General features: G+C 43.9%; 1 protein-coding gene across 1 annotated transcript in view; it reads left to right on the top strand.

The window, feature by feature from the left end:
- Positions 1-17429, top strand: part of RNF43 (ring finger protein 43) — a 385455-nt gene that overhangs the window by 306983 nt on the left and 61043 nt on the right. The window contains exons 4-5 of the mRNA XM_085649734.1: positions 10222-10353; positions 12274-12375. Of these exons, the coding sequence (XP_085505860.1) occupies positions 10222-10353; positions 12274-12375 (234 nt within the window). The remainder of the gene's footprint in view (positions 1-10221; positions 10354-12273; positions 12376-17429) is intronic.

Raw genomic sequence — 17429 nt, forward strand, 5'->3', positions numbered from 1 at the left:
AAGCCATTTTCTACTCTTTGGAGTCTGAAGCAGTCACAATACCCCCGCACCCCGCCCCATAAGTAGCAATTGAGTGGCACCAGCCTTTGTACAGGAGAATCATCTCCCGCACTGGTCTATGACTTAACTTTTTTTTTGTAACTGTGTTTTATTGATTTTCCAGTAACAATGAACAGACAGTGCATTGGATTGACCAAAAAGGTATTTTTAGCAGACAGTCATTGAAGACGTGAAGATCTACTAGCTTCAAATTACAAATAAAAGAAAATAAGACACATGAGTTTGAAGGTATCCCACAGGAATATAGGCCTTTTTTTCGCATGCTTTTATAACACATGCCATAATAACGCGGTCTTTACAACAACCGCGTTGTTATTTCACATACCGTTACAACGCAAGTCGGAAGAACAACTTGCTTTTAGGGGGCGCTGGATGTTGGAATAGTATAATTTACTATTCCAACTCCAGTCTGTGCGGACACTAGGGAAGGTGTTGGATTTTAAATCCAACACCTTCTTCCCCCTAACGAAGTCGTTCTTCCGACTTGCGTTGTAACGGTATTGCGAACTACCGTTATGGCATGCGTTGTTTAGCATGAGAACAAAACCCTGTTCACCATCCCACAGCTTTATATAAATAAGACCAAGGCATCAAGCTATAAGCCATACAGTCACATCTATAACCTAACGTAGATGTGAAACGTAAAATAGCTTTTACAAATCTGTTTATCTCCTGCACCCTCAGCACTAACACAGATCCCCAGTTCAATTGTGGGTCAAATGGCAACCTTGAGTTGCTAAAACTCTCTATTAAAGTGACAGAGGCACTCTCTGCAAACAATGTCTTGGTTTTAGTTCACTTTGGCCACAAACCATTGCAAAGGATTTTTGCTGATTGACCTTCAGGTCTAGAGTTGACATAAATTCAGCAAAGGCGTCCAACGCTCTTCGTAGGCTAAATGCTGTTCTAGCTATAAGGACAGCATTGTCTGCACATAGGAGGGTTGAGATGGATCGAGTGCATGCCCTTGGAAAATCCTATTTAAACTGTAGCAAGTGGCCAGACTATTAATGCAAGTAAGAAACAAAAACGGGGCTTAAATACAACCCTGGCGAACTCCCTGATTACACTGAATAGATGGTGTACATGCCCCCTTGAGCCAAACCAGATCTTAGCCGAAGTGTCCCAATGCAGGCAACGAAGAAGGGTAATAAGGGGTTCTTCTACCCCCAGATTTCCCAGGATAACCCATAATTTGGATTGGTTGACAGTATCTTAAGCACACAAGAAGTCCACGAAAGCTAGGTGAACGAGCCCTTCATGGCCTTAGTGTTCTTACTGATAAACAAGGAGAGATTCAGACACTGTTCAACAGTACCAAACCCTTGCCTGAAGCCATATTGGACCTCAGAGAGGATAATACTAGAATTGGCTTGTAGGAAGCTGGCTCTTTATATAGTATACCAAAAAGAGTTATACTGCGAATTGCAATGAATAAACTTACCATGGGTTGGTACGACGGAGGGATAGGTTTGCCTGATGTTCAGCTGTATTATCAGACATCCCAACTGACGTCTATTAACAGCTGGGTGTTTGGCCCACACGACGATGTGGGGGCTACAACCGGACACTATATACCAACCCCCGCAAACTCCACTTGACTGGTCCCACTGCCGAACTGTTGAAACATGGCACGTGACTACGAGGAGATTGGGTTGGACGAACCGACTAACTAAAGCAACGCCTCTGTGGGAACCGGATATCCTGGGCCGCCTCAGCGGATGCCTTGGTTTCGATAAGTGGGACCTGATAGGAATCTCCACTGTAGGGGACATGTGGGTGAAAGGTAAACTAGCTACATTCTCCGACCTCCAGAGCAAATACCACCTAGAGCCCACGGAGATGTTTAGATATCTTCAAATCCGACATGCCATCATCACGGCCTGGGAGGGGAGGGGGACACCCCTCCCTAATTCTTCCCCACTGGAAGATCGGTTAATATTGGATCCAATGGAGCACAAGGCTAAATCCCTAACTTACAAAAATTGGTGAACAATCGCACTGACACCATGCATAAGCTCCGCACTAACTGGTAATCAGATCTGGGGGACTTTGAAGAGGAAGATTGGAGAGACACTCTTGCCTCTTCCAGAGAGGTGGCAATCCCCATGCGCCTCCGCCTTATACAACTCAAGGTACTACACTGTGTGTATTTTGATGCCAAGTTATTGTTCCGCCTTGGGAGACGGCCAGATCCACTGTCTTCGCCATTGTAACCAAGTTGGCACTTTCATACACATATTGTGGGAATGTCCCCGCATACAACAATATTGGGAGGGGGTGACACGCCAGCTATCCAGGGTGTGCAACAAACCTCTGAGCCCCTTGCCCAAGCTTTGCCTTCTCAATATATGGGACGCTACTGACCTTTCCCAACTGGAACAGTCATGGGCCGGAATGGGGTGGATGGTTTCCAAGCATAATATTGCACAGAAGTGGGGGCAGGACTCCAGCCCAAGGGTAACGGACTGGGCAAAGGACATGAACGGGGCTATGATAGCTGAGAAAACTGTTTTTAAAGGAAGAGGCTGCCCCAATAAATGGGACCATAAGTGGGGAAAGTGGAATGCATATCGGGAGACATGTGCATCTCCCCAACAGTGGAAATGAGACGTGAGAGACCGGAACGGATGGCCCGCCTTATTATAGATGATGTGCCTCCCCCATAGGTGACACGAAAGTGGAGTAAGATTAAACCCCATTAAGTATTCTGTGATGTTGGGTGGGACACTTATACAATTGAGAGTGGTAATTGTGGTCGAGGACCCCCTGAGAGAGAGAAACTGAGATAGCATTTTGCGCATTGCTTATATTGATCTGATGCCAAATTATTGTTTTCTGCTATGGACGAATCAACATGACTGTACTGTAATTGAACCAATGCACTTTCTTATAAATAAAAACAATAAAAAAAATAAAAAAAGTTATACTGTGCCAAGAGTCCAGGTATCCCTAATAAGTTGAAAGGGGATTGCTCTAGCAATCCCAAGGTGCTATCCTAGGGGTAGTGTGGTTGAGCAGCCTTTGGCTTATCAGAGTGGTTTTCGACATCTGCAGTACACACCCAGCCGATAAATACACACAACTCAATAAGGAGATCCACACCAAATTATAAAAATAACCCTTACCTTTATATAATTTGTGGCATTTATCAGGTTAGTACGTTTTGAGACAGAAATGTTAAAAGTTTTCCAAAAGCTACACTTCAGTGTAATTTCTGAAGCGGTAATGTTATTCTATGGAGCAAAGACATATACTGTATACAGGTAGTTCACAGCGACTTATGGGACCGATCTTCAGGACTTAAGGTGAGTATGGGGCAAGATCCAAGGCAGCACCAACAGGTTGGGCAGCACAGGGGCGACCGGGTGCAGAGCTGCAATACAGCGTCGGGTGCCCTGTGTAAGTCAATGGGGATCGGTTTGGTCACAAAGTCGGTGCAGGCATGGCCTGGGAGGCCAGTCTGATGACTGAACCAACAGGGGGGCTCAGGTCTCACAATGCTCGGGACACCTTTGGTTCTCTTCTCCACGGGCCAGGGCGGGCAGGTGCAGAAGTGTTCTGAGGCATCAGGTTTTTGACACCGGAGACACTTGCGGTAGACAGGGCCTTAACAAAGAGGCTGCAGGCAACGCCGGGATGTCCACAGTAGGCAGACTCAAGGTGGACTTCGTCTCCGGAGGGCCTGGTGACCAGGCTGGCACCATTGGCCCACTTCAACTCTGGCTAGGCAGCTTGGGTGCAGTGGTGCTTTCCAGTGTCTGGTTTTGGCGGTTCAAAGTCCTCACAGGTCTCTTAGGTTGCCTGCAGGGTGCAGGGAAGTACCTGGGTCTTTGGAGGGAGGCTGGCAGTCCTCCCAGGCTTTTGAAGGTACAGCAGCTTCAGGACGAGTCGACTTTGGCGCAATGGTTGAGGACAGCTGGCAGGCCAGCAGGGTTGGTGCCAAGTCCATAGCTGCTCCTCTGTTCTTGCTTTTGCGGTTCTTCATGGTCCATCTTCTTCATTCAGGTCGGCAGGATCTGATGTCCTGGGGCCAGGGCCTCCCCTAAATACTAAATTTAGGGGCATTAGGGGATTGTAGGATAGTAGTTAATGGGCTACTTACCCCTGGGGTCACTATGCCCCCTATATTACCACTCCCTGGGGAGAAGTTGGCATAACCCTGCCCCAGAGTTCCTAATTATGCCACCACCAAGAGGTCAGATTCTTAATTTTCGTATCCACATCAGGTAGCTCACCGTAGGGATGGAACTAGCCTGAGGGTGGACACGCATTTCTGACTGCTAATTTTCCTGCCTGTCCAGGAGTCAAATGGACCCTGGTCAGGGAGGTTGGCATCCCCTCACCTCTAAGGGGAAACCAGATTCGCATACCAAAGGCGATGGGCTCTTTGAAGCTCCCTGCCTTGGAATGCTAATTTACTGGGCAGCCTGTTGGAGGGGGTGTGAAACACCATTTCCAGAGCAGGCGTTGTTCCTAACCTCCTGAGAGCATAGGCTGGCACTCCTGGGGGTCAGAAACCTGTCTGTGGTGGCAGACCAGCCTATACCAGTCAGCCAGCACATTAGTAGTTGGTTGGTTTTCCGGGGAGCACCTCTAAGGGGGCCTTCTGGGTGCATTTATAATAAATCCATCACTGGAATCCGTTGGGTTTATTAATACAAGATGTTTGATCATAAACATTTTTAGCTTTAGTGAAGTCACCATGTTGCTGTGGAACTCGTTTTTGATCAGTACCCAGCACGTGTACTTAAAATGGCTTCTCTGGTTACTTGTACTACCAGTAATTGGACTGGCCAGCACAGGGGCATATAAGCTCATGCAGATATGTCCACACATGTAGTATAGTGCACCCTGCCTTAGGGCTGTAAGGCCTGCTGTAGGGGTGCCTTACCTAGACTGCATGTAGTGTCTGTAGGTATGGCATACAGGGCTGTGTGCCATGTCATGTTTTCACTTTTGCCTGCACCAAGACAAACAGCATGCAGAGGCAGTCTGCATGAGTTTGGTGAAGGGTCCAATAGGGTGGCACAGAACCTGCTGCAGCCCTTATAGACCTCCTGTAGCCTCCTTGCCCTAGGTACCAGGAATACCATTACTATGGACTTTCAGGGGGTACAGTTTAGGGAAAGAGATCTGGCACTGGGGATCTGGTAAGCAGCAACCATGTGCACTTCCTGTTAATATTGCATCAAATACCAGGCAAAAGGTGTGGGTGACCATGTAAAAAAATGGGGCACTTTCTAATATGGCCCAACCCTCCAATCGCGCTAAAAGAACCCTCCCAAAATCTTTACTGTGGAATCCAGCAGAGTCTGCAGGGACTCCATCAGGCCTGATGCCTTTTTGCCCTGGCTATGCATGATGGCTACTGCACCATCCTTAACGGTGAATGAATGACTGAACTGGAGAGCCAAATCCATATCTTTAACAGTGAGTGTCCTGTTGAGTGCAAACAAGATCAAGAGATTTAAATACTTGCGTAAAATGTCCCACCCCAGGGCTCCACCGGGATGAAACATTCTATATTGGAGGATGGTCCTTCTCTAAAGAAAGAGGGGTAAATGACCTCCCAAAATAGCCTGGCATCCCCCAAGTTCCCAGCCTCTAACAAGTAAGACCATGCCTCATTCCTGGCCATCAGGGTAGCTTTGTACGTTTTACACAATGGCAACTATATTTTCCCTACTGTTGGGTACAGTGTTTAGGGCAACCTTCAGCTGATTGTGATTTCGAGCAGACTGCATGAAATCATCGATGAAAATTGGGAGGGGCGTACTATGTTCATTTTTGTAAATTAACTGATGAAAATGAAATCATTGCGTTTTTCAATTCGAATGAATTTATTTCAGGTTGTAGCTAGTCTGGGATTCTGAGCCCCTGGAAAGAACTGGAATGAAGATTAGATTTAAATCTTGCATGTTGGTAGGCGCTGCTCGAGAACTCTATAGCTTTAGGTTTAGTTTTGTCTAGTATCCTTTACTGATTTCTATTTTGGGTCACGCTGTTGCAGCACCATCTCTCCCTATTTATTTCCTTCCTCTCACCAGACCATAGTCGAGATCTGCTCGCTTGATCCAACTTTTCGAATATTGCTTTATGCACATTTGTAAAGGCCAAAGTTCGCTTAATATTGCTTGAGAAGTGTTTATCTGTGTGCAGTTATTCCTTCCGCTGGTCATTTCTTGCAATGTATTGCTTCAGGTCATGCACAGTCAGCAGATGTGATGTTATTAGGGAGTTTGTCAGCTCTCTGGGAATTGGCTTATAACCACGATGGAGGTAATTGAGGCAAATGCTAAGTGAGTGAAGTGCCAAACCAAATGGAAGCAGTGACTGAGAATCTCCCTGACATGTACCATGTATCTTTGCATTGAAAATTATAGTCTGGTTTTCTTAGGTTTGATGTAGATGGGTGTTCACCACTGTTTCGTCGTCTTTTTAGTAAACCGTATCAAATCAAGGGTTATGTAGTACATTTACAGGCATTCTAGTGCTCAAGAGTTTGGCGTTATTGTATCCTTAGAGAGCCAAGATTTTACCTTTCGATGCTGCTCGCCACATAGGTTCCTATAAACCTAAGGTGAGCTTTGTTTTTGTGAGATAATATTGGTTATTGTGTATGGTCTCTACGTGAATTATTAGGTTTTCATTTGTGAGTCCAAATGTTCTTATTGTTAGCTAAGTTGTGGTTGCTTAAGTTTGTCGGTGCATATAAATTATGCATTCCTCATTAATAGCTGCTCCAGCAGATTTTGGCTGAGCAGCCACCATGATATTTCCAATTAAGAGCATTTTTACATCTCGATTTTATTTGTTTTAGAGATGTATTATTTCTCTGGATTTAAAAAGCATGTTTCATTCTTGTTCTTCTCGGTTTTAGTAAAATAATCTTCAGAATAGCTATACTTATGTTTGCTTGTTTTAAGCAATTAATCTTTTTATTATTAACATTATTTTTTTTAGCTTTTTTGATTTGTAGAATTACTTGGGTTCTTAGGAGCAGGTTGTTTTATTTTAGCATTAATTGTCTACACCGTTTATATTTGGGCATCAGCATAATTTTTCATTTTGGTAATATAGGGAATGGATTTGAGTTCTTCAGAATAGGTAAGGTTTCCTTCTTTAACTGTGTTGATTTGTGTTTGGTGGATCTTGTACTTATCTATTTCTACACAGTCTAGAAGTTCTTAAATTATTTTATCTGGTTACAAGTATTTTCTGTTCTGAAGTGTTTCATGGATAGTGTCATCATTACTAAGCATAATGTTTTTCGCAATACATAGCAGGACAGCGGATCCTTTTAACCATCCGCTATCCAGTGGATATTGTAGCCCCTATTTGCTTTTTCTATTAACTTAATTCTTTGGTGGCTGAAGTGGGACCACCATCACTCATGATGGACTTATACCATAGCAGAGATATTATTGATTTTGAAGGTTTGACACTGTTGACATCTCCGTAACCAGCCGCGAGCCAACGATAATGGAGAGCACCTTTTTATACTGGATGTAGAGCACCATTGTTTTAATCTTGCTGAAGTTTAGAATAGATCTTGTACACTGAGCTCCACCACATGAAGGTTAGTATGCATGCATATGTGGATGTTAGATCAAGTTGTGTGATAATGTTTTGTGATGTTTTCAGAGCAATAACGGGATGAGGCTATCACACTGCACAGCAGCTGTTATTATTTTCTAATACAACAAGAGGATGAAGATATCACACCACCTGATGTAGAGAATTCCCAATTTTCAGCTTACTCTTTCAAGAAATCCAACAGAATAGAATTTCTATATATTTATACGTTAGTTCACTGAGTAGGTCATAAATTAGCAATGCAATTCTTATGTTGTCAAACAAAGATATGACATAATATATCCATATATATCGAATTCTCTCTATCCACGACATCAATGAAGTCAAACTTGTTGATGGAGATCTACCGGTCCAGTTCTTCCTCATCAGAGCCTTCTCTTATATTATGAGGTGCTCTTGCAGCCATCAAGCTTATTTGGTGTACACCAGCAGTTGCTCCAACTTTTCGGTGGTCAGGTCACACGCTGTTATCGACTGGCTCCTTCTGACCCTGAAATCCTGGGTTTCCAACCTTGTCTGACAATTTTGTGCCAACTAAAATAGATCTCTAGAATTATAATTTCTCATTTTCTTCTTCCATTCCATTTTAGGTAGTACAGAAATATGTTGATGCGCTGGGAATTAAGATTTTCCTGTCAGACAGTATTGCCAGTTGCTTGTGTTTACAGTATGTCTGTAGGCATGTTATTCCTATGTCGTTAGAGAGTTAGTAAAAAAGAACTTCCCTTGGTGGAAAATTGAAATAAAGATTGGGTCTTTAAACTACCAACAAGAATTATAGCCCATGTGTTAGAACTTACACAAAATTAGGTTAGACCATACAATAATTGAATATTAAAAAATATATTTTATTAAAACCATAAACAATCATCTTAATTAAAAATAGACATATGACTGTCTGTACTTGTATAACAAATTCATATACCATAAACACATATATTACACATACATTGAATATAAACGTATTTCATATATGTCCATGTTTCCAGAGAATATAATGGAATCAACAGAAAGGAAGAAAAGAAGAAGACAAGATTTTTGAAAATAGATTCAATACATTGGCAAAGACAATAAACAGAGAGACAAGAACAGACAGTTCATTTTGTCATTAATTGTCACATCCGGGTTAAACACTTGCTTGGCTAATCCTAGATACACTTTACTTGTTTTATATCTATAGGATAAGCTGTTCCACGGATTGTGCAAAATACAGCGCCTCAGTTAGTAAGTTCTTCTCACATATATGAGATACACACCATGACTAGCCCATTTGCTAGAACAAAACAGGGCAAATGTGTAATAATTGTAGACAAAATGAACAAGTGCAATGTTAAAGGAAATACTCTATTAATATGGCCAAATGATTGAATTGTACATCATTAAAAATAAGAAAAGTATAATGGATGGACCTATAACTGATATATAACATAAAAAGGCTAATATGAAAATGATTCATTGCCAAACTATATGTAAACTAACATACTATATTTACCTACAGGATTGAAACGTGAACGGCAACCAATCAGTGCCCATAAAATGAGACGTATATTTGTTGGTCTTGATAAAGATGGAATATTAAATAGAACCATCGAAATGCGTCGACGCTGTATTTTGCACAATCCGTGGAACAGCTTATCCTATAAATATAAAACGAATAAAGTGTATGCGCTGGTCTGGCGAGACTTATTGAGAGGGCTCCAAAAAGTGCTACCAGGCCAGCCTAGAGCTACAATGCATGTGCGCGGGCGCGCGCCGTGCTTTGCCGCGATTACTTTCACTTTCGCGGCCGCACAGCCGCTTTAATGTTTTTTTTTTGTAAACAAATTTTATTTGTCAAAGACACATCCAGCGAAGCTCTGTGACCCAGAGACTTCAACCATATCAAAAGACAACATACCAGTTTTGACATTTTTCTCATGAAGTATCGTATACAGACTACAAAAGAGACATGCAGAACCAAAGCAGTCCCCTCCCTTAAAAAAACATAACACCACCCCCCGCCCCACTCCCCCACCCATCGCACTGTCCATCCAGTCAAGGCAGCAGATCTATGCACGACTACTATTCTGTTCCGTAGCCGCTTTAATGTTTGATCGCCATCGCAATCTTTTTCGCCGCCGCACGGTCGCTTGGCATAGCCAATAGGTCTCGTTTTTGGGACCTTATAAGTATTTAGTTATGCAACTGTTGCATGGCTAAACACTTATAAGGTCCCAAAGGCGAGACCTATTGGCTATGCCAATGCTTGTTTCTTTTTTCTAGCTTTTCTGTTTTCATTTGTCTTGCCTATGCTTTTGAGTTTGTGTGGGTTTATTGTGGATTGATGCATGGGTGCGAATGCTGGCATGAGGCAGTGGGTGGATGAATGGCTGTGTGAGACACACATCACCAATACCTTGGTATATTCCACCTCAAAGGGCACAAATGCATACAATATTGTGCAGTCTAATGAATTGATATGAATATTTACGATTAAGATAACTCATCACGCAGTGTAATAAGTGGCATGCTCCTTTTGTTCACTACAATGGGTACATTCACCATACAGGCTATCTGTTTCAGCTGCAGGAGTCCACCGCAATGGTTCAGCCTGTTATCCTTATCTGGGGTCATGATGCAGAGCGCCTTATGGATGTTGTGAACAACAATAGAGAAGCTCAAGTGGAAATCGAGGTGAAGGAGCAGCCAAAGTGGGTGAGGCTTTTTCCATAACATCTTCTCTCTTTGGTGCTTGTCACATATCCTAAATATGCAGTCGCTGTTCTTTCTTACTTTATATCTAACCTTTTTCTTTCCAGTTGTCTTCTCTTTAGTGTTTATTTTTTCTTTTCAAGTTTGGTCTTTCTCTGACTTTCTTTTCTCCTATTTTCTCTACCCTTTTTATATCATTCATCTACGTTCAGCATCTCTTGTTGTTTCCTTTCTTCTTTATTATCTGCTTTTTCTGCTTATTGTATTTTCTCCAGTTTAATTACATTATTAGTTTTTTCTTTACTTCCTTCCCCATTCCTTCCATTTCTTTTCTATTTCTTCCCTTCTTTGCTTTCCCTGTGTTCCACCCTCGAGTCCTACATTTCTGCCCTAACCCCCTTCTTGCTCTTTTTTTCCCTTATTTCCTTCAAAACTCATTTAACATTCAGTCTCCCACTTTCTTCATCTCCTCTTTGCTTTCTTTACTCTCTTCATGCCAAGCCTTTCTTTCATTCGACCCCCTTCTCATTCTCTCTGGTTACTTCTTTCATTTCTTGCTTTCTACTTCCCTGTGACTAGTTGAATCTTTCCTTTATGGTATCCTCTCTTTGTTCATTGATATCCCATTGTGTCCCTTTCTTATTTCATTCAATCCTTTCTTCCTCCTTTTCCGCCGTCATGCTGTAATTTCCATCCTTGTGCATTCTCCTTACATAGTTGTTTATCACCATCTTGAAGTACCATTAAATCAGTGCTTACATTTATTTTAAACTATTTCAGCCCCACTACCTTGACCTTACTTCTTTCTGTACCCATCTTTTGAAATTAAAGTAAAATTAATGGAAATTAAAATTATTTGTAGTATTTATACTAAACCTTATTTTCCAATCCCAACCCTTTGATGTTTTAAATTAAGTTAATATGTATTGTTAACCTGCAAGACCCTAATGCACACCCTTACTTATTTCTTGATTATTTTTTTTAATCATTGTAATTCAAAGTAACATTAACCTAATTATAATGCTAGCCAAAACTATTAATTCACTTCAATGAAAGAAACTATTAACCTTTAGCCTCAATTATTTAAAAGCAAATTAGTGACCACAGTCTAACCCTAAAGCTAATCTTTGCCCTTGATTAAGGTAAATTAAAAGTAAATAATAAATCCTAACCCTCAATTTATTTTATGTATTATTTATTAAATTAATTAAGTAACCTTAGCCTAACCCCAATGCTTAGACTATCCCTTAATTTACTCTAACTCCAATCCTTAAAACAACTCGACATTGTCCTCTTTTTTCGAAGTTAAAATGATTACATTGACTCAACTCCTAATTAAATTGAAGTATGTTGAAATGCAATTAAATACAATTTTACTTGCCTAAATCGATAGTTAAATAATTTGTAGCCGTAGTTATCTTACAGTCTCTCTTTTTGCTCCCTTCACTCTTTCTTTTCTCATTACTCTATTACTTCATTCCTTGCTTGCCTAATTTCTTCCTTCATTCCTTGCTTGCCTAATTTCTTCCTTCATTCTTGCTCTTCCTTCATTCCTCCTCTCCCTTCATTCCATTCTTCCTGCTGAAATCCTTTTTCCGTACATTCTTCCTTCATTTCTTCTGTAAACCACTTCCTTGTTTTCTTCCTTCCATCGTACACCCCCCTTCCTTCTCTTTTCCTTTTTAATGTCCTTGTTTCTTCCAATGTTTGTCAATTCCTCCTGTGTTCTTCACTGTTTCCAGTGTCCCTTCTGTCCATTTTTCATCCCTCTTTCCCCTCTTCTATGCATCTCAGTTGCCAACTCCACTCCCTGCCTCTTTGCCCCCCCTTTTAACAATCTTTTCCTCCTTCTCCTCCCCTTCCTTTGTCTTTCGGTGTCATTCACGATCATGCATATGTTTTTCTTTTTCGTCCCTGTTGCAGCCAGATTACGATGTCTGGATCCTACTTACTGTGGTTGGCACTATCTTTGCCATTGTCTTATTCTCCATCATCCGCTTCCGATGCAGGCAGAATCAAGCTGAGGTAGGTGTGGAAATAATTTTTGCCTTAACTTCATCACCTTCCTCATTACTTTCGTCTCCCCTACTACTGGACTGCCATTCGTTTCAGTCATGGTTTGGTCTTCTATACATGCTAGTTGATCTTATTTAGGGGGAAGATTTATGTATTTTCTTTTTTAAGCAATTCACATTTTTCTCGTTTTCGCATCTTTGTCTCTCCTGAAATAGCCCGCATTTTGCTTGTAATTTGGCAGGTACAGCCCTGTTTCTCCCAAATTGGTGTTTCCCTAATGGTGTCATCATATGTGGCATATCTTCCACACAGGCTGTGTTTTTTATCTTTTCTCCAGTTTTAGCTCCTCGGTTTCCAGGTCATGGTTTGCTGCTTCCTTCTGTCTTGAGACTCCACTTCATCTTGGACTGTGGTTTGCTTCTTTTTTGTTGAAAAAGCCCTTTCAACCTGCAGCGTTCCTTTCTTCATGAGCAGTACTCTGCCCATTTCTCTGCTGCCCTGTTAGTCTTAAAATAAGGTTATTAACCTGTTATATAATCCCCTGAGCCCTACCTCCCTCTTAGGTGGTTATTTGACCCTGCCCCGGGCAGTTACTCCTTCCTCTACCACCAGTTACAACTATTGTCCAGATACCTGGAAGGCTATGGTTTTCTCTGCTTTTCACCTATCTGCAATATTTCACTGTCCTATTTAGCCTACCTCTTTCTCTAGTCCATGGTTGTCTCTCTTTCATGGTCTTGGGTTTTCGTCTTGATCCCAGATGCCATGCCTACAGGAGCATTGTTTGCTTTTCATATTGGCCCACTTCAACTCACATTGTAGGCAATCTGGTAGATCTAACAAAGAATATGGTTGGAGAGAGACTATTATTTCACAGATTCTCCTGCACAGCCTAAGTTCACACACTTGGATCACTCCGATGTATGCTGATCCAGTATATCGCTAGCCAATGGCAAGATCTGTATGGGTGCAACAATATACAATCTGATGAGGAGAAACCTCACTTCTTTTTAAAATGAGATACCTGATCTTCCATAGTACATGATCTATATCGCCACTCTGCCCAATGAATCAAGCATCTGGACAGCCCAGGTCACCCGGCTATTCCAGCTCCCGACTGCCTTCAGCCTGCGCTGGATCATGATTTGCTCCTCCTGGGTTCTCAGTTGTCCTCAATTATCATAATCCCTCCGCCCCCAAGTATGTATACAGCTTCCTTCCAAGGGTTTCTCACTGGGGCTTGGTTACTGTACCCACCCTCCAATATGTATACAGCTTTCTTTCAAGGGTTTCTCACTGGGGCTTGGTTACTGTACCCACCCTCCAATATGTATACAGCTTTCTTTCAAGGGTTTCTCACTGGGGCTCTGTTACTGTACCCACCCTCCAATATGTATACCGCTTCCTTCCAAGGGTTTCTCACTGGGGCTCGGTTACTATACCCACCCTTCAATATGTATACAACTTCCTTCTGAGGGTTACTCCCTGGGTCTTGGTTGCCGTACACACCCTCCAATATGTATACAGCTTCCTTCTGAGGGTTCCTCACTGGGGCTCGGTTGCTGTACCCACCCTCCAGAATGTATACAGCTTCGTTCCAAGGGTTCCTCACTCGGGCTTGGTTGCTGTACCCATCCTCCAGTATGTATACAGCTTCCTTCAGAGGGTCCCTCACGGGGGCTTGGTTGCTGCACCCACCCTCCAATATGCATACAGCTTCCTTCCGAGGGTCCCTCACTGGGGCTTGGTTGCTTTACCCACACTCCCGTATGTATACACCTTCCTTCCGAGGGTCCCTCACTGGGGCTTGGTTGCTGTACCCACCCTCAAGTATGTATACAGCTTCCTTCTGAGGGTCACTCACTGGGGCTTGGTTGCTGTACCCACCCTCCAGTATGTATACAGCTTCCTTCCGAGGGTTTCTCACTGGGTCTTGGTTGCTGTACCCACCCTCCAGTATGTATACAGCTTCCTTCCGAGGGTTTCTCACTGGGTCTTGGTTACTGTATCCACCCCACTGGGTCTTGGTTGCTGTACCCACCATCCAGTATGTATACAGCTTCCTTCGGAGGGTTTCTCACTGGGTGGTTGCTGTACTCACCCTCCAAGTATGTATACAGCTTCCTTTCAAGGGTTTCTCACTGGGTGGTTGCTGTACCCACCCTTCAGTATGTATAAAGCTTCCTTCCAAGGGTTTCTCACTGGGTCTTGGTTGCTGTACCCACCCTTCAGTATGTATAAAGCTTCCTTCCAAGCGTTTCTCACTGGGTCTTGGTTGCTGTACCCACCATCCAGTATGTATAAAGCTTCCTTCCGAGGGTCCCTCACTGGGGCTTGGTTGCTTTACCCACACTCCCGTATGTATACACCTTCCTTCCGAGGGTCCCTCACTGGGGCTTGGTTGCTGTACCCACCCTCGAGTATGTATACAGCTTCCTTCTGAGGGTCACTCACTGGGGCTTGGTTGCTGTACCCACCCTCCAATATGTATACAGCTTCCTTCCGAGGGTTTCTCACTGGGTCTTGGTTACTGTATCCACCCCACTGGGTCTTGGTTGCTGTACCCACCATCCAGTATGTATAAAGCTTCCTTCCAAGGGTTTCTCACTGGGTCTTGGTTGCTGTACCCACCATCCAGTATGTATAAAGCTTCCTTCCAAGGGTTTCTCACTGGGTCTTGGTTGCTGTACCCACCATCCAGTATGTATAAAGCTTCCTTCCAAGGGTTTCTCACTGGGTCTTGGTTGCTGTACCCACCCTCCAGTATGTATACAGCTTCCTTCCAAGGGTTTCTCACTGGGGCTTGGTTACTCTACCCACCCTCCAATATGTATACAGCTTTCTTCCAAGGGTTTATCACTGGGGCTTGGTTACTGTACCCACCCTCCAATATGTATACAGCTTTCTTTCAAGGGTTTCTCACTGGGGCTCTGTTACTGTACCCACCCTCCAATATGTATACCGCTTCCTTCCAAGGGTTTCTCACTGGGGCTCGGTTACTATACCCACCCTTCAATATGTATACAACTTCCTTCTGAGGGTTACTCCCTGGGTCTTGGTTGCCGTACACACCCTCCAATATATATACAGCTTCCTTCTGAGGGTTCCTCACTGGGGCTCGGTTGCTGTACCCACCCTCCAGAATGTATACAGCTTCGTTCCAAGGGTTCCTCACTCGGGCTTGGTTGCTGTACCCATCCTCCAGTATGGATACAGCTTCCTTCAGAGGGTCCCTCACGGGGGCTTGGTTGCTGCACCCACCCTCCAATATGCATACAGCTTCCTTCCGAGGGTCCCTCACTGGGGCTTGGTTGCTTTACCCACACTCCCGTATGTATACACCTTCCTTCCGAGGGTCCCTCACTGGGGCTTGGTTGCTGTACCCACCCTCGAGTATGTATACAGCTTCCTTCTGAGGGTCACTCACTGGGGCTTGGTTGCTGTACCCACCCTCCAGTATGTATACAGCTTCCTTCCGAGGGTTTCTCACTGGGTCTTGGTTGCTGTACCCACCCTCCAGTATGTATACAGCTTCCTTCCGAGGGTTTCTCACTGGGTCTTGGTTACGGTATCCACCCCACTGGGTCTTGGTTGCTGTACCCACCATCCAGTATGTATACAGCTTCCTTCGGAGGGTTTCTCACTGGGTGGTTGCTGTACTCACCCTCCAGTATGTATACAGCTTCCTTTCAAGGGTTTCTCACTGGGTGGTTGCTGTACTCACCCTCCAGTATGTATACAGCTTCCTTTCAAGGGTTTCTCACTGGGTGGTTGCTGTACCCACCCTTCAGTATGTATACAGCTTCCTTCCAAGGGTTTCTCACTGGGTCTTGGTTGCTGTACCCACCATCCAGTATGTATAAAGCTTCCTTCCAAGGGTTTCTCACTGGGTCTTGGTTGCTGTACCCACCATCCAGTATGTATAAAGCTTCCTTCCAAGGGTTTCTCACTGGGTCTTGGTTGCTGTACCCACCATCCAGTATGTATAAAGCTTCCTTCCAAGGGTTTCTCACTGGGTCTTGGTTGCTGTACCCACCCTCCAGTATGTATACAGCTTCCTTCCAAGGGTTTCTCACTGGGTCTTGGTTGCTGTACCCACCCTCCAGTATGCATAAAGCTTCCTTCCAAGGGTTTCTCACTGGGTCTTGGTTGCTGTACCCACCCTCCAGTATGTATAAAGCTTCCTTCCAAGGGTTTCTCACTGGGTCTTGGTTGCTGTACCCACCATCCAGTATGTATTAAGCTTCCTTCCAAGGGTTTCTCACTGGGTGGCTGCTGTACCCACCCTCCAGTATGTATACAGCTTCCTTCCAAGGGTTTCTCACTGGGTGGTTGCTGTACTCACCCTCCAGTATGTATACAGCTTCCTTCCAAGGGTTTCTCACTGGGTGGTTGCTGTACTCACCCTCCAGTATGTATACAGCTTCCTTTCAAGGGTTTCTCACTGGGTGGTTGCTGTACTCACCCTCCAGTATGTATACAGATTCCTTCCGAGGGTTTCTCACTGGGTGGTTGCTGTACTCACCCTCCAGTATGTATACAGCTTCCTTTCAAGAGTTTCTCACTGGGTGGTTGCTGTACCCACCCTCCAGTATGTATACAGCTTCCTTCCAAGGGTTTCTCACTGGGTGGATGCTGTACCCACCCTCCAGTATGTATAAAGCTTCCTTCCACGGGTTTCTCACTGGGTCTTGGTTGCTGTATCCACCATCCAGTATGTATAAAGCTTCCTTCCGAGGGTTTCTCACTGGGTGGTTACTGTACTCACCCTCCAGTATGTATGCAGCTTCCTTCCAAGGGTTTCTCACTGGGTGGATGCTGTACCCACCCTCCAGTATGTATAAAGCTCCCTTCCAAGGGTTTCTCACTGGGTGGTTGCTGTACTCACCCTCCAGTATGTATAAAGCTTCCTTCCAAGGGTTTCTCACTGGGTGGTTGCTGTACCCACCCTCCAGTATCTTTACAGCTTCCTTCCAAGGGTTTCTCACTGGGTGGATGCTGTACCCACCCTCCAGTATGTATAAAGCTTCCTTCCAAGGGTTTCTCACTGGGTCTTTGTTATT

The sequence above is a fragment of the Triturus cristatus genome, chromosome 3_2 (assembly GCF_964204655.1).
Source record: "Triturus cristatus chromosome 3_2, aTriCri1.1, whole genome shotgun sequence".
NCBI classification, from domain to species: Eukaryota; Metazoa; Chordata; class Amphibia; order Caudata; family Salamandridae; genus Triturus; species Triturus cristatus.